This window comes from Marmota flaviventris, chromosome 4 (genome assembly GCF_047511675.1).
Source record: "Marmota flaviventris isolate mMarFla1 chromosome 4, mMarFla1.hap1, whole genome shotgun sequence".
Lineage (NCBI taxonomy): Eukaryota > Metazoa > Chordata > Mammalia > Rodentia > Sciuridae > Marmota > Marmota flaviventris.
This window is the reverse complement of record NC_092501.1, coordinates 34,432,423-34,458,116: the sequence shown is the minus strand read 5'-3', so window position 1 is coordinate 34,458,116 and position 25,694 is coordinate 34,432,423. Positions and strand designations below refer to the sequence as shown.

General features: G+C 36.0%; 1 protein-coding gene across 3 annotated transcripts in view; it reads right to left on the bottom strand.

The window, feature by feature from the left end:
* Positions 1 to 25,694, bottom strand: part of Ide (insulin degrading enzyme) — a 101,905-nt gene that overhangs the window by 16,418 nt on the left and 59,793 nt on the right. The window contains exons 1-9 of one of the 3 annotated variants that reach the window (XM_071611087.1): positions 19,587 to 19,780; positions 16,150 to 16,252; positions 14,532 to 14,654; positions 11,858 to 11,940; positions 8,133 to 8,277; positions 5,456 to 5,566; positions 4,073 to 4,193; positions 2,156 to 2,247; positions 1,066 to 1,177 (exon numbers count right to left, since the gene is read on the bottom strand). In XM_071611087.1, the coding sequence (XP_071467188.1) occupies positions 1,066 to 1,177; positions 2,156 to 2,247; positions 4,073 to 4,193; positions 5,456 to 5,566; positions 8,133 to 8,277; positions 11,858 to 11,940; positions 14,532 to 14,654; positions 16,150 to 16,252; positions 19,587 to 19,627 (931 nt within the window). In that variant the 5' untranslated portion in view covers positions 19,628 to 19,780. Of the gene's footprint in view, positions 1 to 1,065; positions 1,178 to 2,155; positions 2,248 to 4,072; positions 4,194 to 5,455; positions 5,567 to 7,500; positions 7,646 to 8,132; positions 8,278 to 11,857; positions 11,941 to 14,531; positions 14,655 to 16,149; positions 16,253 to 19,586; positions 19,781 to 25,694 lie in introns of those variants that run through there. The other 2 variants (XM_027939953.2, XM_071611085.1) reach the window with 2 other exon arrangements.

Genomic DNA, 25,694 nt, shown 5'->3' with positions numbered 1-25,694 from the left:
CTATGAAAACATTCTTTTTTTTTTTTTTGCTTTTGTTTTTTAGTTGTAGTTGGACATAATACCTTTATTTTAATTTTTACGTGGTACTGAGGAATGAATCCAGCACCCCACACACGCTAAGCGAGTGCTCTACTGCTGAGCCACAACTCCAGCCCCAGAAAACATTCTTTTTTATGTGTGGCATTGAGGATTTAACCTGGAGCATACAACTGAGTGACACCCCTAGCCCAATTTTAGTTTTATTTTGAGCTAGGTTCTCACTAAATTTCCAAGGCTGGCCTCAGACTTGTGATTCTCCTGCCCGACTCCTGAATCACTAGGATTATGGGAGTGTGCTATTGTGCCCAGCTATGAAAATATTCTTTTTTTTTTAAATATTTATTTTTTAGTTTTAGGTGGACACAATATCTTCATTTTACATTTATGTAGTGCTGAGGATCGAACCCAGTGCCTCATGCATGCTAGGCGAGTATACTCTACCACTGAGCCACAACCCCAGCTCCCAGCTATGAAAATATTCTTATAATAAATATATGTTATTTGCACCTATAACTTTACTAAAACCTTTTCTGCCAAAGATTATTATGGGTTTCCAGTGAAATAGTTATTACTTTCTATGAATAAATTTTATACTTCCCAGTCAATATTTTAAATGTGATATATTTAATTCCTAACTCTTCTATACTCAAGTACCAGTCAATGCTAGTATCATTCTCAAAATCATCTCTCACCTCCAATTTCACCTCCTTGGCTCCCCTCCAGAGAATTTTCTGGAAGAATTATCTCTCTACTCATACTTCCATAAAAAGTAAAGGATCCTAGGAGATCTTTGTCATAAAATCATATATCATTATCAAAGTGAATTCAACCTACCTGTCATCACTCATATTATTTTATTTATTTATTTATTTTTAATATTTATTTTTTAATTTTCGGCAGACACTTTGTTTGTTTGTATGTGGTGCTAAGGATTGAACCCGGGCCGCATGCATGCCAGGTGAGCGTACTACCGCTTGAGCCACATCCCCAGCCCTGAATACCTAAAGTTTTAACATTTCCACTTACTGTCAGGGAGCTGAACTTCTCTATATCGAACCAGCTGACTTGGAAGAAGAGGTTTGGTGTGAGCATATTCAATAAGGGTATCTTCGACCATTTGCATGATTCCTAATGCAGCCTGGGAAAAAGATGCCATAGCACATTACAAAAAAAAAAAAAAAAATGTATCTGGTCTGTGAAAATAAAAAGTATACTGGACAGTCTATTACAATATTAAAAAAAAAAGAAAACATGCTTGTAAGATAAAGTAGCTTAGTTTATCATAAAAATAGGTTTGAATCCCACTCAAATGGATAAAAGTTGAATCTATCAGTCAGTATGGTAGTAATGAAGAGAAATAGAGACCCACACAATTATTAACACTGATGCCAACGCTGGGGGACAAAAACACTGCCCCAATTGAAGAGGAATTGGTAATGGAGAGCTGGTCCTTAATAAATGACCTTGACTGCCGCACCTGGGGTCAAAGCCAAGCAAAGAAGGTGAGCATAAAGTTTTGTTGTGTGTGGAACTAACCTTGGCAACAATCCTGTCTCTACCGCTTACTGGAATCTGACTTTGGGCATGTTATTTTGGAGGCAGTATTGCAGAGTGGTGGAGAGTGAAGGCTCTTGAGACAGACTGCTATGGAAATTTTGTTGTGCTTTCTATGTGCTCAGCGCTTGGCATGTACTATTTAATTCTTATAACCCACAATGTAGCTGGCAACTCTAACTCTACTTTTATAGATAGGTAAACAGAGCAGAGTTAAGACATTTTCATAAGATTACATACATATTTATTATTTGGCAGGGTCAGGACTTGAATGCACATTATGTGAATCTACAGAATAGAGGCAATTATTCCCATTTTCTCCTAAGATTGCACAAGGCAAGAAATGAAAGCAGGTCTTCAGTTAACTATAGTCTTCCACCTCCTCCTTGCCTTCTCCCACCTTCCTCCACAGAGTAGAGAAGAATTATCTCTCTACTCATCTACTCATTGAGCAAACTCTAATGAGCTTATCACTGTGCTGGTTAATAATCTTAAGATAGACTAAAGGAAAAAAATTTCTTCCAGTGGTCCAAATCAGACCACTAAAACCTCAACCACTCACCTGTTTTGTTATGTTTCCATGGAGAAGGGCCTCAATGTGCAGCCGTGACAGAAGCTGAGGTATGAAGGCCTTAAGGCGAGGAAGAGTGACATCTGTAAAGGAATAAAAAATGTTGACATCTACATTTAAGTGTAAATACAAAAACCAAGCAAGCAGATAAGAAAACTTTGTATTTGAGATAATTTAAGATTTATAGAAGATTTGCAAAAATACCACATAGTTCCTTTATTATACACTTCACCCAATTTCTCCTAACTAGTTAACATCTTTCCTAACCATAATACTCTCTGAGAATTAGATTTAAGATCTTTAGGAAAAAAACCAGGACCACTCTAGCAAAATTGGCTGCTTGTCATTATAACCTTTCACTGAAAGCTACAGAAAGAGTTTGGCATATTAAAAGTCTAAAATTATCCAATAACTTTGACATAATCATCTTAAACTTGATTTTTACACATTTAGAAAAAAATCCCAAATCCAGGTATACTGAAATAAAAAATAAAACAAGACATTCAGAGAATTTAACTTCTCATAAATAATTTAAAACTGAGGAAGATAACATGAGCTATCTTTATAATAACTAATGCCAAAAAATACAATTTCACATTTCCTAAACACCATAGATGATCAAACTTAAGAAATTAACACTGATACAATACAATTAGCTGAAAATGCAAAAGAATTATTATTTTTAATTTTAAATATTTACTTTTTTTAGGTGTAGATGGACACAACACAATGCCTTTATTTTTTTATGTGATGCTGAGGATTAAACCCGGGCCCCGCTCATGCTAGGTGAGCGCTCTACCGCTGAGCCACAATCCCAGCCTCTATTTTTTATTTTTAATATTTTTTTTTTTTTACTTTTAGGTGGACACAATATCTTTATTTTATTTTTACGTGGTGCTGAGAATCGAACCCAGTGCCTCACGCATGCTAGGTGAGCATGCTACCACTTGAGCCACATCCCCAAGAATTATTTTTAAATTCTTATTAATGAACATACAGAAAAGATTAAGTGAAGTAATGATGGAAATGAAAAATATAAATAATAATGGATGATATAATCAGTCTGTCCAATAAAGCAACTCTGAAAGTATTTTATTCCATTCAATAGACACATTGAAGGCATTACATTAAACTAGGCATCAAATAAAAGGATAAAAAGAAGACATAATCACAATTCTAAAACAATTTAGGACTTTCAAGCAAACTCCCTGAGAATTAGATTGAAGATCTTTAGGAAAAAACAAGGACCACTCTTTAGGCATTAATATATTTTCTAAAATTTTAACTGAACTTAACAGATCTAAAGATGCCAGGGTTTGGAAAAAATGCCTGAGCATACTTTCTATGTGATAAGACTTTCAAGCTCAGTCTTTTCCCTCTTTTCTGAAAAGTTTGATATTAACAAGGTAAAGTGCTGTCAGAGCATTTAGTCATGTTCAGAAAGCTAAGAACAGTAATAATTAACCATGTAGGTTCAAGTTGAAAATAGCAAATGTGGCTAACCTGCCCAAATGCAAAAGCTACTTCAAAGACCACCAATGTTTTTATGAAAAACATACAACACTGGCAAGTTTTTTTTTTTTTTTTTTGGTAGCGGGGATTAAACCCAGGGGCACTTTACCGTTGAGCTACACCCTCAGCCCTTTTTATTTTTTGAAACAGGGTCTTGCTAAATTGCTCAGGGTCTCGCTAAATTGCTAAGACTGGCCTTGAACCTGCCATCCTTCTGCCTCAGCCCCCCAAATCGCTGGGATTACAGGCACACGCCATCATGCCTGGCTCACAGTTGGCATTAACAGAACTATATTATTAAAAAACATAACACTTGATACCAGTATAAACCACAAACATCTTAGAAAAAAAAAATCGAGACAGCATTAATTAGGCTTTAAGTAAAAAGGGTCTCACCATCCAGGGCTTCTTTTAACTCATCTTTAGTCCAGGCCACTTCAGTCATCAGCAAGCGGAGGTAGTACATGGCATGCTGGTGAGGCTGTTCAGCCCGGAAATTGTTGAGAGACCGCATATACTAGTGAAGGGAGATATGGATCCATGAATTTTATAAATCTCATTATATGAACTATGTGTTACTGGCATGTGGGAATATTTACTTCTTTCTTCTCCTGAAGTCACATATTTAAGAATAGGGCATACCCCTCTCTAATGCTTAAACTAATTGACATGCTTAAAAAAAAAATTATAGTTGTAGATGGACATCATGCCTTTATTTGCTTATTTTTGTAGCGGTGCTAAGGATCGAACCCAGTGCCTCACACATGCTAGGCAAGTGCTCTGCTACTGAGCTCCAGCCCCAGGCTCCAGCATGCTTTTTCATTGTCAAGGTGGCACCTTTACCCTTGGCAACTGATTTGTACTCTAAATGCTTTCACTATGAGACATCTTTCACCTCTCAGAAAGTTATTTCTGGTTTCCAGGGCCTTCGTCTTTTTGGCATCCTTAGATAGTATATATACAGCTATTCGAAAGTCTTGGTAAGCAAGTAACGTGGATAGATATATTCTGGATCTTCAATTGATAACAGACAGTAGTTTTTTTATGATGTACAATGAAGACCACAGTTTAGCTATGAAAGCAACAATCCATCCTATACTTTCATTACTGGCTCTAACATGGGGTGTATTTGAATGGAAGATATATCAAACTTAAATAGTCTGCCCTAATGTGACAAAGCTCTTGTGGTAAGGCAGAACCCAGTCTGTTCAAATGTGTTCATCTGAAACTCCCTGAATGCCACTAGCTGCTTCTCTTTGAAAGTCAGTACTGCAACTGCATGAGCTCTTGAAGCCCACAGAGAAGGGGGCCAGGTGTCCACCAGAGTCGGCTTTCTTTCTGGTATAGATTAAGCAAATATAAGGTGAGATGAATGCAACAGGATTATGAATGCTTCATTTACTCCTCTCTCCCTTTATCAAAAAATTTCATTATTTTAAGTTTCACTCTTAAAATAATGAAGCCATTATGGAACAGAAAGTCCTTGCTATTAATTACTAAAGAATATGATTACCACTACACAGTCTTAGAAAACTAGAAATAAAAAAATTTGTGTATTTGTGAAACAAAGAAAACATCAAAAAAAGTTAGATTTAATTAAAATTAGACTCCCAAAAGAGAAAAATGTGTTCATATAATAAAGACCTCTGCAATAGAAGTATTAATAAATGTTTTCTATGAAGGGTAAAAAAAAAAAAAAAAAAAAAATTCATAATATGCCAAATAGCAATAGCTTTATGAATTTAAAAAAAAAGCACAAAAATGAGTCAGAAAACTTACCGCCTCTTTGATAATTTCAAATCTTTTTTTATCAATCTCAAAGGTAGCCATTTTCTCAGTGATCTTCTTTAGCAAAATTGGCTGCTTGTCATTATAACCTTTCACTGAAAGCTACAGAAAGAGTTTGGCATATTAAAAGTCTAAAATTATCCAATAACTTTGACATAATCATCTTAAACTTGATTTTTACACATTTAGAAAAAAATCCCAAATCCAGGTATACTGAAATAAAAACAAGACATTCAAAGAATTTAACTTCTCATAAATAATTTAAAACTGAGAAGATAACATTAGTTATCTTTATAATAACTAATGCCAAAAAACACAATTTCACATTTCTAAACACCGTAGATAAATTCACCTGATGCCAAACTATGGCAACACACATTAAATCATCAAAATCATATTCTCATTATATCAAATTTAATCACAGAAAGTGTTTTTCCTTTATTTTTCTTCTCTTTTTGGTGCTGGAGATAGAGCCCAGGGCCTCATGTACGCTAGGCACACACTCTACCACTGAGTTTTATCCCCAGCCCCTAAGTTTTATTTTAAAAAAGAATTTCTAATGAATGGTAGGCTTAAAAGTTTTATAGCTAGTAAGAAGATTAAAATCATAGGGGACTATCATCTAGCTAACTACTGGGCAAGTCCCAAAACAGTACATAAATGTATATTTTTAAAAAATCACCTTTGGAGAAATCAGGCAGACCAAATGATGTATTACACTCAATATTACCCAAGAAGGACCCCAAATTCTAAATATTTGCTTACTTCACAAGTTCTGCTGATATCTCAAAAGCTGATGTCAAAATAAATGTTTAGGAAGGAGACAGTTAGAATTTGCCTTAGGACAATTTACTTTAGTAGTCTCTGAAAGTCTAACACTTTGAAAGCAATGAATGGGGAATGGCTATTACCATATTTTCATATAGTAGTATCCACAGCAGTTTAAGACACACTGCAACTAGAATACCTATGAAAGTTTTACCCTGAGAAGAATGATAGTCAAGAGCCTCAGCATGAGTGAAGATCACTGACCACTGAAAGCATATCATACTTGGTAGAAACCAGCCTGACAATTAGCAGAAAGCTAATTGTAAATCATAAATAAAAATTATTTGTTTTAATGTAAATACACCAAATGTTAACAGCAAAAACTAGAAAACTGATTATTAATTTTATACTTGGAGTTAATTTTGATCTCTAAATCTAAAAATTTCTGTGGATTCTGAGAATAATTAGATCACATAGATTCTTATACACTCAACAAAAGCTACTGGAAAACATTTGTGAAGGTAATCAACAAAAGCTACTGGAAAACATATGTGAAGGAAAAAGCCACTGCAAAAATGAATAAAATTTTCAAAATCCTAAAATCATTTGTGTGAGAATTTTTTTAGAAAGAGTATTCAGAAATGCTCCAATTTTAATTTTCTGAAAACAATTTCAAGAAAAATGAAAAATGAATATGTGCCATAAAAGGTGTTAATTTGAACTGAGATATAATCAAGGTTGGAAACATCAGACACTATTGAAGATCTAATTTTTTCTTGGGATGTACTTAATAATGCTTTAAAAACAAAAAACAAACACATGTAAAATAGTTAATGATGCATGCTACAAAATAAAATTTCAAGTGTGTTTGAACACCGGAACTTTCTATCACGGTCCACAGAACTAAAAAAAGCTTAAGTAAAATTCAAGCACCACAACAATAACTATGTATATCTTTTACTTCAGATGGCAATATAATCAAATATATAGAAAGAAAAACATGCTTTTAGGATTAGTATGTTAAACATCTCAAGCAGAAGAACATGCAAATAAATGTAGCACACATTTATGTTCATAATATGCACTAAGCATTATTAAATCATGTATTAGTGGAACTAATACTAATTTGAGTTCTTCAATCACTAAAAAGGTGCAAGGAAAAAAACCATCAATCTTCTTGTTTAAAAATGCAGAAGTTAATAGTTTTTCCAAGCTGAATATAATGTTTCAATAGTGTGGTGCCTTTCTTTGGATTTCATTTTACTTACAAGTATTGCATTCATTCCTGATGCAATGCCATAGCTCAAACCTGAGAGGCGTGCTGCATATGTATACTCTTTTAAATCATCCTTCAATAACCTGATAAACAGGTATGTCATGTTGCAATGGAGAGGATCAGCATAAATGTAGCGACTAACAAAAAGAAAAACAAAAGAAATGCTTTGATACCTCAAGCAGTGGCATGATATGAAGAAACATGACCGAAGAGTATGGATATGCAGCCTCATGATCTGGTTTTCTAGGGAAATAGTACAGGCCAACCTTATGTTTTACAAAGAGACTTCATTCTCTTGCCGAAGATCAAGACTTCAGATACAGAATGGGTAAAGCTAAACCTATACCAGAGTCCAATTTTGTTTGAGGAAAAAAATATGACAATCTGATGAAAGATGTAAAAAAAAAGAAAAAGGAAAAAAAAAACAAGGAAAATCTGTATAATATGAATGGTATATATATCTGAATACTTATAAGAGCTAACTTAAAAAGTAAATGAGAAAATATGATTAGGTATAGATTTTTTTTAAAGAAATAAAACTCATACCCTTAATCAAAAATGCTTCCATCAAATCAATATAAAAAAATGTTGATGAGTGGAAGGCTCTAAGACGTGGGTACTTACATACATCCCATAGATGGTATTTTGGAGGTCATATCTCAAGCCTGCTAGCTCTGCTGCATATGCATACTCGTTGAGTGAGTCTTTGAGGAGCTCAAGGTACAAATAGGCCATGTTACAGTGCAAGGGGTCCACATAAGCAAATGGGCTGGAAGAAAACGTTGACAGTAAAATAGCTGATTTATTACTTCCCATTCTGATGTGGACTTTTGAGATGGATCAAGAAATTGCATATCAGTTAATATAATTTCCCGAGGATAGGGTTGAATTCTTGAGTCTATTTCTTCTTCTCATGAGAAAAAAAAAAAAATGATTTCTGAAAAAGAAGCCTGAAATATGCCATGTGTGTGTGTCCTGGTGGCAGTGAAGGAGGAGAAAAGAAGTGTTTACCCCAGGTGGCGTGGCAGAACTGATAAATTAGAAATGCAAGGCAGGTAAGAGTGGGAAAGGGACACAAGACATGCCTGTCCTTAGGCTAACAGAGCATTTGCAGGTTCCCTCTCTCTCTCTCTCTCCAAGCAAGTCACACCCTTGGTCAACAAGAATGTAAGATAGAGAAATTTGTATACTATAATTATATGAACTTAAAAGAGAAAAACTGAGAAGAACTGTAAAAACATAAACTAATTCCTGAGTTTTTCCCAAAATCAAAAAGCCAAAATCACTTGTCAGTAGAATAATTGACAAGTTCTATCATATAACTGGAGCTAGAATTAGGAGAAAATATTAAAATAGGAAAATATTTAAGTGAGAAAGAGAAGAAATAATCATAGAATACAAAAGCTAAACAGAACTGGAGATCAACTAATCTTTATTTCCCAGATTAGAAAATCTTCATTTCCCAGATAGGAAACATACTTGTTGTCAAGTCACCTGAGCTGGTGGCAGCAGAGATGGGATTCAAATGCAAGTCAAACAACCTATGCATTTGTTTATGACACTGCTTACCTTTATCAGAAGCAAGTAAAAAATTAATTCATTCAATACATAGATATTGCTACAGTGCCAGGCTCTTCTTCAGGCACTGAGAATGGAGGAGGAACAAATCAGGCAGAGTCCCTGACCTCACAGAGCTTACACTCTGGTCAGAGGAGACAATAAATTCAAACCTGATACAACATATGGTAATAGTGCTATGGAGAAAAATTAAACTGAATAAGAGGAATAGGGAGTGATAAGGTGGTGGCAGCCAGGAAGGAAGACTCTGAGTTTATATAAGATGGTTAATAGGCCACTCTGATAACTTGACACCTAGGTTTTGACCTGCAGGAAGCAAGGGAGCAAGCCCAAGGGGACATCTGGAGAAGCAGGTGGAGAATCTTATAGGCTGAAGAAACAGGGAGTCACAGACTTGAGGCAGGTGTCTGCTCAGTTTGTGTAGTAACCAATTAAAATTTCACTTAATGTGTAGCTCAGTAAATATAGATAAATATAACACAATATGATGTATTGATAGTAAAGCCAACAATTGTATCAAAGCTGATAATAAAGCAAAAATAGAGGTAAAATACTTGTCCGCTTAGAAAATTAAAATCAAAGAGAATATTCTACAGCTATTCAAAAATTTTACAAATGGAAAACCTAAATGAGTATTCTGCCACTTTTAATTGTCTCCTTTTTTATTGCCATGCTGGGGTTGAACCCAGTACTCTAACACTGAACTACATCTTCAGCTCCTGCTACTTAATTCTTTCAAACATGATATAATGATAGATTTCCTTCTTTAGGTGAAACAGTTCAAAAACTTAAGACATGATTCAGAAAAACAAAATCATCAAAGAGAGGCTGTGACTGAGCCCCATAGGCAACTGTGCACTTTTTAGGTGGAACTGCAAAGTCAGAAAAGCCAAGTCTGGGACCTCAAAGCCATGTGACTGAGGTCAGAATATGATTCTAACAAGTGTTTAAAATGCTGCATCCACAATAGCTGTGCTAGTGCACTGAAGCAAGCCTTAAACTAACTTAAAATACAACATGATTCAATTGCAATACGTAAATTTTGGTTCATTTGTTAGTTTTAAAATATATTATCTTGGCTAGAAGGGATGACACAGGCCTGTAATCCCAGTGACCTGGGAGGCTCAAGCAGGAGGACTGCAAATTCTAGGACAATCAGGGCAGTTAAGTGAGACTCTGCCTCAAATAAAATAAAAAAGGCTGGAGATGCAGCTCAGTGGTAGAGCATTTGCCTAGCATGTGCCAGGCCCTCGGTTCTATTCCCAGTACCACAGACACAAAATGTAATTAGATACTATATACTTAAATACAGACCACAGGTTTTAAAAAGTGTAATTAAGTACACAGAATATAATCCTATTATTTTTGAAAAAGATGAAAAGGATACACATAGACAGACACACACATACACACTTCTACTAAAGTGTACAAAAAACCCCAACAGTGATTACCTCTAGGAAGACCAGACCAAGATAGGTAGATTTGTGAGACACAAGATATTTCCATTTTTAAGAATTGTGTTAGGCAACCCAGAGGACACTCAAAAGAGATTAATAATTAAAGAAAATACTCATAATCATAGCAGCCAAGTAGAAAAGTGACAAAACTGCTGAGAGTCTCAAAAATATTACTCTGAACTATCAAAAAATAAAAGCAGACTTTGTAATGCTTTTGACCAATAGTAAGCCATAATTTGATAGCCAGGTCTGGCTTCAAATTTTAAAATATTAGCATAATCCTAGAAAATATGTGCATCTGATGTTGGACATAACACCTTTATTTTATTTATATGTATATCCCTACAATCTCAACATATTTGTTGATGGAATATTAACTTTCTCTTTACAGATTCTTTTCCCCAAACACTTATAAATGCACCTCATTTTAATTTCATGTCCAACCATTCAAATAATGAAAAACTAATAAAAAGCTGATCATTATATTAAACATCAGTACATGATAGGTTTATTTCACAAACTCATAGCAATGAATTTTAGAAATGTAAAGTTATAAAGTATAGATTCACAAAGTAAAATTTCAACTATACAAATAAATAAATGTTTTTACTATACAAATAAATAAAAGGAAACAGATGAAATGACAACAGAAACATTATTCCTAAATTTTAATAAACACCTTCCTTTTTATTAAATAACTTACAAGTACCCAAGCCAGGAACAGAGAGAGCTCCAGACAATGAAAGGACAGGAAAGGACTCAAGATCATTGTGCAACTACTACCTCTTCTGAGCAAGTTCTAAAAATATAAAACCAAAGCAACAAAAACACCCCAAATTATGTAACTTTCTGGGTAAGTCTGTAGCCTCTCCAGATTGCAAAATCCTGAAGGCTAGGAAGGTCCTCTTTTTTTTTTTTTTTTTTTAATTGAGAGAAGAGAGAGAGAGAATTTTAATATTTATTTTATTTTATTTTTTTTAGTTTTCGGCTGACACAACATCTTTGTATGTGGTGCTGAGGATCGAACCCGGGCAGCACGCATGCCAGGCGAGCGTGCTACCACTTGAGCCACATCCCCAGCCCTACGAAGGTCCTCTTAAAAGCAGCTAATACAAATCATTTCAGTAAAAGGGTATACTCATTAATGGAAAGGAAGAATAATTAATAATCTTGGTTCTTACAGTATATCTTCCCCTTTCTAGGGTAAATAACTATAATTCTTTTTATTTTTAGAGACAGATGATCAAAAATGACAGAAAACTTAAGAGAAATGTAACTTGTTAGAAGCTTTATAGCTATATTCATCTTACATACCTGAAAAATTCAAAGTTGAGACAAGCCTTTGGCAAGAAAAACTTATCATCTTGTTTGAACCATAGTTTGCTCATAGCTGTATCCTATGATGAAGAAACAACTTGGTTAGAAAAATAGGGACACATTCAGCAAAACTGTTCAATTAAATCACTTGTCAGGAGGACAGAAACAATCAATAGCTGATGTTTTGTACTGGAGGTGGGTATTCCATGGTCTTAAAGCATAACGAGAGGATCTTGTTGAAAGCAGGAAACTTGAGAAAGAAGTCTACTGACTCCTTTAATAGAGAGAAATCAGCTTCCTATGTCCTATACGAGATTAGGGAGATGGAAGCCTATAGCAAAGAAGCCAATACCAACTATCTTGTGCTCATCTTTCTGGACACAGGAGGCAAAAAGATGTAAGGCAATATGATAGAAGTGATGGTATGATTCCTCCAAGATTAAATTATAGAAGACTTTGGCTTCCATCTCAATCATTCATTTTCCCTTTTGGATCAATCACTTCAGGAGAAGCTAGTTGTCATGTCAAGCAACTCTATGAAGACACCCATGTGGGGAAGAACTAAGGCTGCCAACAACCACATAACTGAACTAGGAAGAGAATCCTCTAGCTCTCACTGAGTCTTCAGATGATGTTAGCCCTGGCCAATAGCTTGACTCTAACCTCAGATGGATAAAGCAATACACAATTATGAAACTTCCAGATTTCTGACCCTCAGATACTTATAAACATAGTAAATGTTTATTTATTTATTTATTTTTAATATACGTGAGTCCTTTTGTTATTTATTTATTTAGGTGTCAGGGATTGAACCCAAGGGTGCTTAACCACTGAGCTACATTCCCCAACCCTTTTAATTTTTTGAGGCAGGGTCTTGCCAAGTTGCTGAGGCTGGCTTTGAACTTGTGATCCTCCTGCCTCAGCCTCCTGAGTCATTGAGATTACAGGTGTGGGCCACTGCACTCTGTCCCCCCCCCCCCACTTTTTTAATATTTATTTTTAGTTGTAGTTGGACATAACACCTTTATTTTATTTATTTATTTTTAAGTGGTGCTGAGGATCGAACCCAGGGCCTCGCACATGCTAGGCAAGGGCTTTACCACTGAGCCACAACCTCAGCGCCCCCAGTTCCTTTTTTAAGTTTTATTTATAATACTAGAGCCTCATGTATGCTAGAAAAGCATTCTACTACTGAGGTACAACCAAAGGCTGGGGGTATAAGAGCACATATTTAGCATGTACAAGGCCCTGGGTTCAATCCCCACTCCTAAGAAGACAACCAATAAAAAATAGGAGAGGTAAACAAGCTTTCTCTTTGTATAACCTAATATATATCACATAAAGATGACTTGAATGTTTTCTCCTCTTTTTAAAGATAAATACTTGTCTCCTTAATAAACTAGTTACTCAAGATAAATTAAATTTCATGTTCCTAAACAGTGATTCTTGTTTCATTGATTTAATCTGAATGTTAGGTCATTTAGACGAGATAAAAACAATGAAAGATACATATCTACAGTAATGACTTTTAGTTTTTAAGTTTAGAAAAGAGAATATGCTGTGATAATTTGATTCATTTTTCTACATTCTTTATCCAAGGTGTGAAACAATGACATGAAAAGAAAATTTTGAAAAAGTGGGAAAAATACACTTTTCAGTCACCCTTCCCACTGACTTATAACACCATTAACATCACATAGCCACCGTGTCATAATGAGAATTATTATTATTATTTTGTGTGTGCGGTGCTGGGGATCCATCCCAGGGCCTTGTGCGTGTGAGGCAAGCACTCTACCAACTGAGCTATATCCTCAGCCCTGAGAATTATTTATATTTTAAAAAAATATTTATTTTTACTTTTTAGTTTTAGTTGGACCCAATATCTTTATTTTATGTTTATGGTGCTGAGGATCGAACTCAGGGCCTCACACATGCTAGGTGAGCCACAATCCCAGCCCCCTGAGAATTATTTTTAAGAGGAGAAAATCCAAAGCTTTTTCTTGGGGAGGCTCTCTTCTATGTTTCAGAAATTCTTTCTTATCTCTAACTTTCATGATGCAACATAAACCTACTTCCTTATTGGGTCTTCAGAGGGTATGGAAACGAGGCTGGTACCTTTTGACAGACTTGTGGTTATAGCCCAGATGTTTTTTTTCTGTAAAGAAAACAATTCTTGGGGCTGGGATTATGGCTTAGCGGTAGAGTGCTCACCTAGCACAGGTGGGACCCAGGTTCGATCCTCAGCACCACATAAAAATAAAGGCATTGTGTCCATCTACACCTAAAAATATAATAAATATTTATTAAAAAAGAAAGCAAGCAATTCTTGGGCTGGGGTTGTGGCTCAGTGGTAGAACGCTTGCCTAATGTGTGTGAGGCTCTGGGTTTGATCCTCAGCAGCACATAAAAATAAATAAATAAATAAATAAAATAAAACTAAAAAATAAATATTAAAAAAGAAAGCAATTCTCTAGATTCTATGCTGTTTAGTAGCTTTGTTTGCTTCCTTGCTTGAATCTTTTTTAACCTTCTTATATTTCTTATATTTTTTTCTGTGACATTTTCTAAAAGATGTGAATTCTACAAATCAACTAAGTACCAAATACAAGCCAGGACAACACAGTGAGACTCCATCTTAAATAAATAAATAAATACTGTTCTAGCACATTACCTTAATAAGAGCAGGGTATGCTGTTGCTTCTTTTTCTAATGATACAATCTCAAAATTTGTAGGAATAAATTCATTCTTTGTTGGAAGTTTAAATTTCCCATTTAGGTCAGCGTTTTGCCATTTCTAGATGAATAAAACACACAGACACACAAAAGCAATTAGAATCTGATTAAGAGTTTTTAAAACAGTGCTTTTGTTCAATATCCAAACAAATATTAAGGGGATAAATGTCACACAGCGTTCTTTTCCATCACATATAAAAAGACTACAACTGGGACCTATTGTGGGCTTTTATGAAACTTGAGTTGGTCTTTCTGGTACAAATCAAGATTTTTGTATTCATCTGTCTTTCCCTTCCACATCTCCAAAATGACCAGCTGAGGTTAAGGAAAAACCTGAGTGGGCTAGAGGAATGTAGCTCCGTAGTAGGGCACTTGTCTAGTATACACACAGCCTTGGGTTCAATCCCCATTACTCCTATACCCCGTGAATAATCTGAGACTGAAACACAAAGAAGTTGACTAGTCCACATGAAGACCATGATTATTCTAGTTCTTTAAAGAGGAAAGAATAATCTGTACAGGGGATATACTTCCACAACTGTGAGACAATAGGTCATTTAAATAAGAGTCACACTTTTGGCTAGGTTACCCCCATATATGGGTTGAAAGCCAGATTAAAGAGGACTTTTTTATTTGTTTTTTATTTTAGTTTTTCTATTTTTTATTGGTTATTCTTAGTTATACATGATAGTACAATCCATTTTGATAAAATTATACAAGCATGGGATACATTTTATTCTAATTAGGACCCCATTCTTGTGGGTGGGCATGTTGGTGGGGTTCACTTAGGTATTTTTATATTTGTACATTGGAAAATTATGTTAGATTTATTCTACTATCTTTCCTATTCCTATTCCTCTCCCTTTCCTTTGTTCCCCTTTGTCTAACCTATTGAACTTTTCTTCTTCTCCTCCCTCACTTTATTGTGGTTTAACTTCCACACATCAGTGAAACCATTCGACCTTCAGTTTTTTGGAATTGGCTTATTTCACTTAGCATGATGAGTGTGATAAAATACTATCTAAACATACCTGTTTTGAAATAAATCCTAATTCTCCTATGTGGACAAAAAGAGCAATGATATATTAGGAGGTATAATTCACTTCCTAAATAAAGCAATTACAGTATGAATCCCAGAGACTACTCCTACCCACTGTTCCAGCAAGACTTCTGAGCCCTCCAGAGCCCCTGCATCTGTTTTTCATGTTCCCTACTTCCTCACTGCTTCTTATCTTTCTTCTTATCTGTGCTTCTCTGTGTATCCTGTACGCCCATGCTCTTTGACTGCATGAGATTAGGAGTCCACTTTACAGGCCAGCTTGTTTGGCAGACACACAAGAAAGGGACCAGAGAGCCATCTCTTTATGCAAAAGCATAAATTCCACCTCTCTAGCTCCTTGTTTACTCCTCTCAGGGCAGTATAGACAACAGAAGGCCATCGATCTCCACACTCTAGGCCTTGAGTTGTTCTAGAGCCCAGAGTTGGTGGATCTAGGGAGCTCATGTTCTTGAGGTTCCTCACATATCAGGCTTATTTATAAGTGTGTTCACCCTACCTTAATGACTTCATCTGGTATAGCTTCCTGTTTGTACTGGGTCCCATACCATTCTTCTGTGCGATCAGTTTTTCCTTCAAAAGATTTGGAAACTATTGCAACCCTAGAGATAGATGGAAAAAACAAATAGAAAAAACCTGTAAACTCATTTAACTGTATACACAAATTTATAGAATCTTATTCAAGGAAATGTAAACATCCAATAATGTGATGGGTCTCTTAAGATCCAACAAATCCTGTAAAGTTTAGTCTAAACAGGTAATATGTGTCAGGTTTCTGATTATAGTTGCTATTATCCTTTGGTTATAGCCCATTATTTTTAGTGTGAAAAAGTGCTTACAGCAGATATTCTTATAGGAATGCTATTGACTAATTTAAAAAGAGTAGCAAAGGAAAAAGATAGAACAAGCGTATTGGTAATAGTCCAAACAAAACAGCACTCTTTCCCAAGAGCGGCTCAGGCTCAGGATTAAGAGGAATGGCCAAGAAAACCCGATGACTCATCCAGAGATGAGACACACCAAAGGAACCTTTATAATTACTTGCTAAATTTGTTTGTTTGATTTTTTCTTGCCACAGACCAGCATCAAATATATTCACTATATGCCCTTTGTCTTTTCTGCTGCTAGAGAAGAAGGGGACAAGACCAAAAATTGCCTATTTTTTGGTTTATAAAAGCTTTTTTTTTGGTGGGGGATACTGGGAGATAAAATTAGGGGTACTTTACCACTGGGCTACATACCCAGCCCTTTTTATTTTATTTTTTCTTTTTTATTTTGGAACAGGGTCTCACTAAATTGCTGCAGCTGGCCTTGAACTTGGGATTCTCCTACCTCAGCCTCCCCAGTCACTGGGATTACAGGTGTGTACCACTGTATCAGCCTAAAAGCTTTTTTAAGAGAGCAGAAATGGTTCAGAAAATAAGTCAAATGGGAATTAAAAAAAAAGATAAAAAAAAAAAGACTCAAGAAGGGAAGGTCGAGGTAAAACAATGTCAAAAGGTAAATGAACAGAAGATTTTAAGAACAGAGGAGCAAAAGAAGCTCTTTATCAGAGGAACTTTATAAGATCTCCCAGGGAACAACAACAGGGACATTTCTTTCTGCCTGTGCTGTCTCTTAATTAATTAAGGTGGAATCATTACAGCCATTAGCAGACTCAACCCAAGGCTGGGATCAAGTCTATTTTGAATTCTGTGATCAAAAAATTCTAGCTAGTTCACTTGGATGGCTTGGTGTGAAATCAGTTCCCCTGTTATTGGTTCTGCTTATCCCCAACTCCTGCTTTTTTTTTTTCTTAATACTGGGGACTGAACCCAAGGGAACTTTGTTACTGGGCTACATCCCCAACCCCCTTTTTTTTTTTAAATTTTGAGACTAGGTCTTGTCAAGTTGCCAAGGCTGGACTTGACTTGCAATCCTCCTAAGTGGCTGAGATTACAGAAGTACACCACCATGTCAAGCAATTCTGCTACTAGATCCATGTCTGTACTTGCTTGTACCTGTCCTCCTAGATGTTGGTTCTAGCCTCTGAATGTTGGCCTCGAAGCCCAAAGCTTAGTATATGCAATCAAAACACCTCTCTACTGAATACACACCCATTTTTAGAGTCCCGATCTCTGTGTTCCAAACCTTGGACCCTTTTTGGACATTCCAAGCTGTAACGTCTAGTTGTCTGAACTACTTTGTTTTTTTGTTATTTATTCTAGACAAGATGCTCTACCTGGCTGACTGGACTTAATCTTATCACCTGCTTTTGGGTGGAAATACTAAGCAATCTCACTCACTTGGTTGTCAATATGGCTGACTCATCTTGCAGGTCCTACTGTTCCTTGTCTGATTTACCTGCCGTGACCACTACAAGTTCTAGAAAACATGCTAAAAAAGGAGAAATATATTCCATAGAAACATAGGAGGAATCCAAGGGTTTAGCAGATGAAACAGTTCTGTCATTATTTCCAGAAGAAGTGATGTGTGTTGATAGTTCCAGAATACCTTTTGTGGGGTATATATAGAACTCACCTGGTCAATCGAAGGGTGCGATCTGTTTCTTAAGAGCATTCAATACATGACAGAGCCTACTGAGATGGCCTTAGAAACAGCTGAATCTCTCAAAGATTCAACTGTTTGAATCTTTCAAAGAATGAGTAGATTGATTCTCAAGACCACTAAAGAACATATGTAGGGGGCTGGGGTTACAGCTCAGCGGTAGATCACTTACCTCGCACGTGTGGGGCACTGGGTTCAATCCTGAGCACCACATTAAAATAAATAAATAAACAAAGGTATTGTGTCCAACTAAACTAAAAAATAAATATTTTTAAAAAATGGTTTAAAAAGGGGCTGGGGATGTGGCTCAAGCGGTAGCGCGCTCGCCTGGCATGCGTGCGGCCCGGGTTCAATCCTCAGCACCACATACAAACAAAGATGTTTTGTCCGCCGAAAACTAAAAAAATTAAATATTAAAATTAAAAAAAAAAGGATTAAAAAAAGAACATATGTAGGAAGTAGAAGAACCTGGTTGAAATGTATATTCCCATTTTTCTCTTCTATGAGATGACAGATTTTGGAAGAGTTCATTACATGGGTGGCTTTGGTTTCTCTGGATGATAACCACCGGCACCAGAATAATGGATAGGAAAATGAACACAAGTTAACAAAGATTGACACATTCATTTGGCAGTGAACCTGCCCTCTGAAATAAAACTTTAAACTCATTTCAGAGAGATAGTAAAAAAAGTTCAGGAAACGCTGCCAAGTCCAATGCTCTGGAGAAGACTATATGACACAGAGAGAAACAAATACTGAAGCCCATCCAGTAATGCTCAGGTCAAAAAAAAAGAGAAGAAGAGAGATTTGTCAGGTGTAATTCTTAGGGATTTAGATAATTCCATACCAAGTAAAAAGTAAGTACATGGGTAACTTTTGAAATATCATAAAAAAGTAAATAAGTAGAAAAACAGTTCAATTAGGCACAGAGGCGCATGCCTTAATCCCAGTGTCTCAGGAGGCTGAGGTAGGAGGATCAACTTAGCAAGGCCCTGTCTCAAAGTAAAAAATAATAAAGGGTAGGGATGTACCTCAGTGGTTAAAGTGCCCCTGGGAGGGAGGGAGGGAAGGAAGGAGAGAGAGGGAGGGAAGGAGGGAGGGAAAATAAAAACATAGTTCCTCAAACTAGGCACATATTAAATATTAGACTAACAAAAAGAGACAACTTCGTAGACCATAAGTTTGTATATTATTAAGAATTTCAAAACTGAAATATACAATGGAAGGATATATATACTAAAAATAAATAAATAAAGGTTGGGGAAGGGAATGACAGTAGAGATAAGCTTATACACAAGTCAGATCCATATAAAGATCTATGAAGTGAAGTGTGGAAGTACACGAAAGAACACTTAAATTCAGAGAAAAGGGGAAAAAAAGGCAACTCACATTACTTGAAGTATACTGAAGACAGCTGTATTACACACCATCTCTTAAAAGCCTAAAAAATTGTTCTGATGACAGGCTCTTTTTACACATGGGGGAAGGAAAAACTGACATGATCCTTGGAAAGGTGACAGAAAAATGACCATTTCTTTTCATATTGAAAATTTAAAGAGTAAGACAAGAAAACGTCAGCCTAAAATGAATGCTGACTGTTGACTTCAAGTCAGCACATTTAAACTGCAGTTCTCAGAGAATGGCCTCTTGAGATTTTTGCAAAAAGTCCCTGAGAGAAAAAGAGGAAGACAGCCAACGAATGAGAACAGGTCTCATAGGTAACTGTGATAAATTCAAACAGGATCAGTGGAAAGGGCACAGACCTGGCAATCAGAGACTTGAATTCTGGTAGATACTCTGACTCACTTTCTTGAGACCTTACCAAAATCTCAGTTAAGATCTATTAAAATATCTAAATCAGGCAAGTCAGTTAGCCTCTCTGGGCTTCAGTTTCATGACTTTTTAAATAGATTCAAATTAGATAAACTCTATCCTCCCACTAATAGAATCCTACAAAATCATTTCAAATTAAAAAAAAATTGGGAGGTAATGCTGCAGATCAAAGGTCTTTCACACACTAAGTCCAGTGAGTGACGCCCTCAATCCCTCACATTAGGTTAAAGAAACCTAGTAGAAGAAAAAAGATGTGTGTGTAGGGGAAGTGGGGGAACTCAACAATACTGATGAAATTTAAAATCAAACTTAAAAGAAGGCTTTAGAGCTGAAGAAATTAAGGCCATGAAAAATACTAAAGACCATTTTTAAAGTTTCTTAAAGTAAGAAAGAGTCAAGGAGGAACAAATCAAGAAAGGTTGGGCTAAAAGCTTAAAAAATTCAATCAACTTTTATTGAGCCCTAACCAGCTTAAATTTTGGGAAAGATAAAAATACAGTTACTATCTGAAAGAAACCACAATCAATAGGATACATGACTGAAAGCAAAATGTGATGAGCTGATCTCCTGTTAGTATATGATAGGACTACACTCCTTATTTATATTGTCTTTAAGAAAGCATGGGTCTTTAAACTGTAAAAGTAGACTAAAGTGAAAAAAGGTAAAATCCAGGATAAGTAAGCCAAGTAATTCAAATGATATCACATTTCAAAGCATATAAGTCATATTCTCTGATGCTTAGGCAACTAAAAAATTCTAAGAAAATCACTATCCATCATCTTTTAGAAATGCTGGAAGATAGGAAAAAAGACAGAAGGCTAGAGATGGGCAAAGGCTTTCATTTTCCAAAAGGTAAGAGTTTGAATACCACGGATTAGGCATTGGATTGTGATGGAATCCTACATTCAACAGCCAGACTATTAAATTTTAAGATAAGAAGACAGTTATTAGGGCTGGGGATGTGGCTCAAGCGGTAGTGCACTCCCCTGGCATGCGTGCGTCCCGGGTTCGATCCTCAGCACCACATACAAACAAAGATGTTGTGTCCGCCAAACACTAAAAAATAAATATTAAAATTCTCTCTCTCACACATCTCTCTTAAAAAAAAAAGAAGACAGTTATTAGCAGGACTTGAGTGGATTTACCAAGAATAACTCCTTTCCTCAAAATGGAACTTTATTTATAGTCATGTTGTAAAGACTCTCCTGCTAGCTGGTGTGATGGCACATGCTTCTAAGCCCAGTAACTCAAGAGATAAGGCAGGATGATTGCAAGTTTGAGGACAGCCTCAGCAATTTAGTGAGACTCTGTTTCAAAATAAACCAGTAAATGGGAATGGAACCACCTTTTGACCCAGTTATTCCACTCCTCGTTCTATACCCAAAGGACTTAAAAACAGTATACAACAGGGACACAGCCACATCAATGTTTATTGCAGCACAATTCACAATAGCTAAACTGTGGGACCAACCTAGATGCCCTTCAGTAGATGAATGGATAAAGAAAATGTGGTACATATATATAATTGAATATTACTCAACAATAAAAGAGAATAAAATCATGGCATTTGCATGTAAACAAATGGAGTTGGAGAATATAATGCTAAGTGAAGTTAGTCCATCCCAAAAAACTAAATGCCAAATGTTTTCTCTGAAAGGAAGCTGATTCATAGTGGGGTTGGGAAGGGGAACATGGGAAGATTAGACGAGCTCTAGATAGGGCAAAAGAGAGAGAAGGGGCAAGGGGGTAAAAAAGATGGTGAAATGATATAGACATCATTACCCTAAGTGCATGTATAAAGACACGAATGGTGTGAATATACTTTGTATATAACCAAAGATATGAAAAATTGTGCTCTATATATGTAATGAGTTGTAATGCATTCTGTCATATATAACAAATTAGAATAAAAAATTTTTTTAAAAAAATTATCATGTTATGTTCGTACATAAATATGCCACAGGAAATTTTACCTTGACGTATAAGTAGAAAGAACAAATCAAAAATAAATAAATGAGTGAAATGAATATCAGTAGAGTAGAGGAAGGAAAATGGTGGAAGGGGAGGAATGGAGGGAAAAGGTGAGAAATGTGAACTGAAATTGAATTCCATACATGTAAGGATTTTTTGAAACGAACCCAACTACTGTGTATAACTATAATGCTCTAAAAAAAAAAAAAAAAAACCAGTAAAAATGGCTGAGGATGTAGCTCCATGATGAAACACCCCAGATTCAATCCCTAGTACTCTCTGTGTACTTGTAGACTTAATATGATAAAACAGGCACCAAATGATAGATCAAGGAAAGAGGGTAACAATACTGCAAATCCCTTTGATTAGGTAAAATTTTTTTTCCAAAAATTTGAACTGGAGAAATGGAACTGGACACCTTGGTATTTAATAGATTTCCCTGTTCTTGGAGGAATTAATTTTATTTATTTATTCATTTTTAAATAATGTCTGGCTTACTCATTATTTTTAATTAATTTTATTTATTCTTCAGTTTGTTTATTTGTTGATGGTGCTAAGAATCAAACCCAGGATCTCACACATGCTAGGCCAGCACTCTACCACTTAGCTACATCCCCAATCCTTTGGTAAAACATTTTTTTCTTTTGAGACAGGTCTCACTAAATCGTCCAGGCTGGCTTTGAACTTTGCCATCAAATTTAGAACATGCAATTTAAACAAAAGTAAAATGTATACTCCAGCAAATTCACTCCTACAAAGAGTTACTGGGTCAAATTACTAAGTCTAGGACATGATTTAAATCATGACTTTTGGTGGAATGGAGGTGTAGCTCAGTATTTAGTATCAAGAGGCTGTGGGTTTAATCTCTAGCACCCAAATAAATAATTCTTTCCTTGCAAAAAAGCACATTTTTATTGCATGATATAATATAAAATAGCTTGTATTTGAATAATACCTTTAAAATTTGGTAAATAATTTTGCATGACACAAAAGATAAAAATATTATCCCCATTTTGCAGGTTCAAGAAAATTAAGTGAGAGCCAGCGTTCATAACATTATATTGAGTTAACTTTTCATAAGTCTCCTTTACAGGACTCTGAACCTGAGTTTCACATTAGTAATTTAATAAACCCTGGATTGAAGAAAACAGGTGATCTATTCAAAATTTCATGACTAGCAGGTGACAAAACCACAAAACTAGTCATTGGAAATAAGATTACAGATCATCTACTGAGTTCTATTATTACACTTAAAACTCTTCCTTCCCATATTAATCCTTGGTGCCCTCAACAAAAAAAAAAAAAAAAAAGAGTGGGAGAAAAAAATGACACTGATGGGGTTAAAATGCAGGTTTTATTTTACTTTTTGTACTCGGGATTGAACTCAGGGGCACTCAACCACTGAGCCACATCCCAAGCTCTATTTTGTATTTTACTTAGAAACAGGGTCTCATTGAGTTGCTTAACACCTCACCATTGCTGAGGCTGGCTTTAAACTTGTGATCCTCCTGCCTCAGCCTCCCCAGCAGCTGGGATTACAGGCCTGTGCCACCACACCCGCAAAGCACAGGTTTTAATATGGTCCTACTGAAGAATGGATGAACTGAAGGGAGCCCCTGATGGTCTCCCAATGTTAAAGGACTGTATACAAGTTTGTTGTGTTATCCCAACTTGGAGGAATTCAGTCAGAATGCAGGTATTATGGGCTGGGGTTGTGGCTCAGTGGTTGAGCGCTCACCTAGCACATGCAAAACCCTGGGTTTGATCCTCAGCACCACATAAAAAAATAAATAAATAAAATAAAGGTATTGTGTTCAACTACAACTAAAAGATAAATATTAAAACAAACAAACAAACAAAAAAGAAGGCAGGTATTACAATGACAGATATATTCTGAAATTACCTGGGCAATGTCAGGCAAATTAATTAAGATAAAGATTAAGAAAAGGGGACTGGAGTTGTGGCTCAGTGGTAGAATGCTCACCTAGCATGCACTAGGAACTGGGTTCAATCCTCAGCACCACATAAATGTAAAATAAAGATATTGTGTCCACCTAAAACTTAAAAATAAATATTTAAAAAAAAAAAAAAAGATTAAGGAAAGGGCCAAGGTCTCTTGGTTCAATCTTTTGCCAAGGACCCAAAGCCTTTTGTGCAAGAGAGAGTAAAATGATCTAGAGGTGGAGAAGAGTTTCTGGGATTAAAACATAAAAATGTAAGGGTTGATAAGATTACAAAAGTTGCAATTCTTAAATAGACTTTATATCAAGAAAGTGTGTCTCCTTTACGTAAATGTTTTATGGGAATGGATATTATGCCTGGCTGGGGAAAACTTTGCTTACTAAGTATATAAAATAGAAGCCCCCTTTAAGCAATATTAATTACACATGCTAAGTGGAAACTAAGATGGCCCAAATCCACACACAGTTCAAAAAAGAAGTTGAAGTGCTAGTATGGACAAATTCTTTGATAGCCCTATGTGGAATGAAGCCTGGGGCTCAGAATAAAACCCAATAAACGGTCCTCTCCATGATAACACCTGGGACTTTGAACTAGAGAATTTCCACTTGAAAGGCATTCAGTAGTTTACAATGAAATATTGAGACTGTCTCAATGAATTAAGGACATAAAATAATCCTGAAACCTGAAATACCCACAAACATTCTGATGGCAGAGCATTCCCCAGAAAAGTGCCACAATAAAATGGAAATGATTCATACAGAATCATGTCACCTGAAGAATACAAGGAGACACTCAAAGGCAGAAGAAAGCCCCTTCTGCCCAGGACTGACTCTGAAACTGAGTGAGAAGCAGCTGGATTCTATGACACTTAGACGGTGTCCTAAAACAGTTCTTGATTGACTGACAAAGAGGTGCCCAGTGTATAGGTGTTAGTTTCAAGGTGAATGAAGAACATTCTTTCTTTTTTAAAAAATTTGTTCTTTTTAAATGTACATGACAATATATTTTGACATATTATACATACATGGAGTATACCTTATTCTAATTAAGGTCTCATTCTTGTGGATATATGTGATATGGAGTTTCACTAGTGGTGTATTCATATATGAACAGAGGAAAGTTATGTCCAATTCATTCTACTGTGAAGAGAGTTCTTTTTGGGGAAGGATGCCACTCGAAGAAGGTAAAAACAAATCAGTTTTGTGGGCTAAACTGCATGCTGAAGGACTAAACAGTGGTAAAAGCCCCTGTGTTTTTTTTTTTTTTAACTGGCTTTTTTACAATGGCCAAAGACCTGGATTATATGCTCACACAGGAGGGTAATGGAAACCTGGCCTATTAAAGGGATGTTGTATGGCTTTGGCCGGGTAGAAACTTGAGGGACTCATTAAAGTAGGGCATTCTGATGTCCATCAGAAAAATTCCTTTCCAGGTTCAGAAAGCAACTGGAAATGACAAGCAGATATTTCCAAGTGTCACCTAGGATGACCATCTGGGCCCATGGACATGGGGTACTAAACAATTCAGAGATGGACTGAATCTACACATGTTCCTCGGGCACACTTTGTAGAACAAAATTCCGAAAAGGAAACTATACTGCCTGCCAGCAAAAGAGAGATTGCCAATGGCTGTGTGGCAGATTCTCTGGTGGGAAGCCCCTGAACATAGCTGGCAAGTGAGAATGGTACGGATAGCCCTGGAGGCAGGGAGAAGGCTAAAAATGGGTCTTAC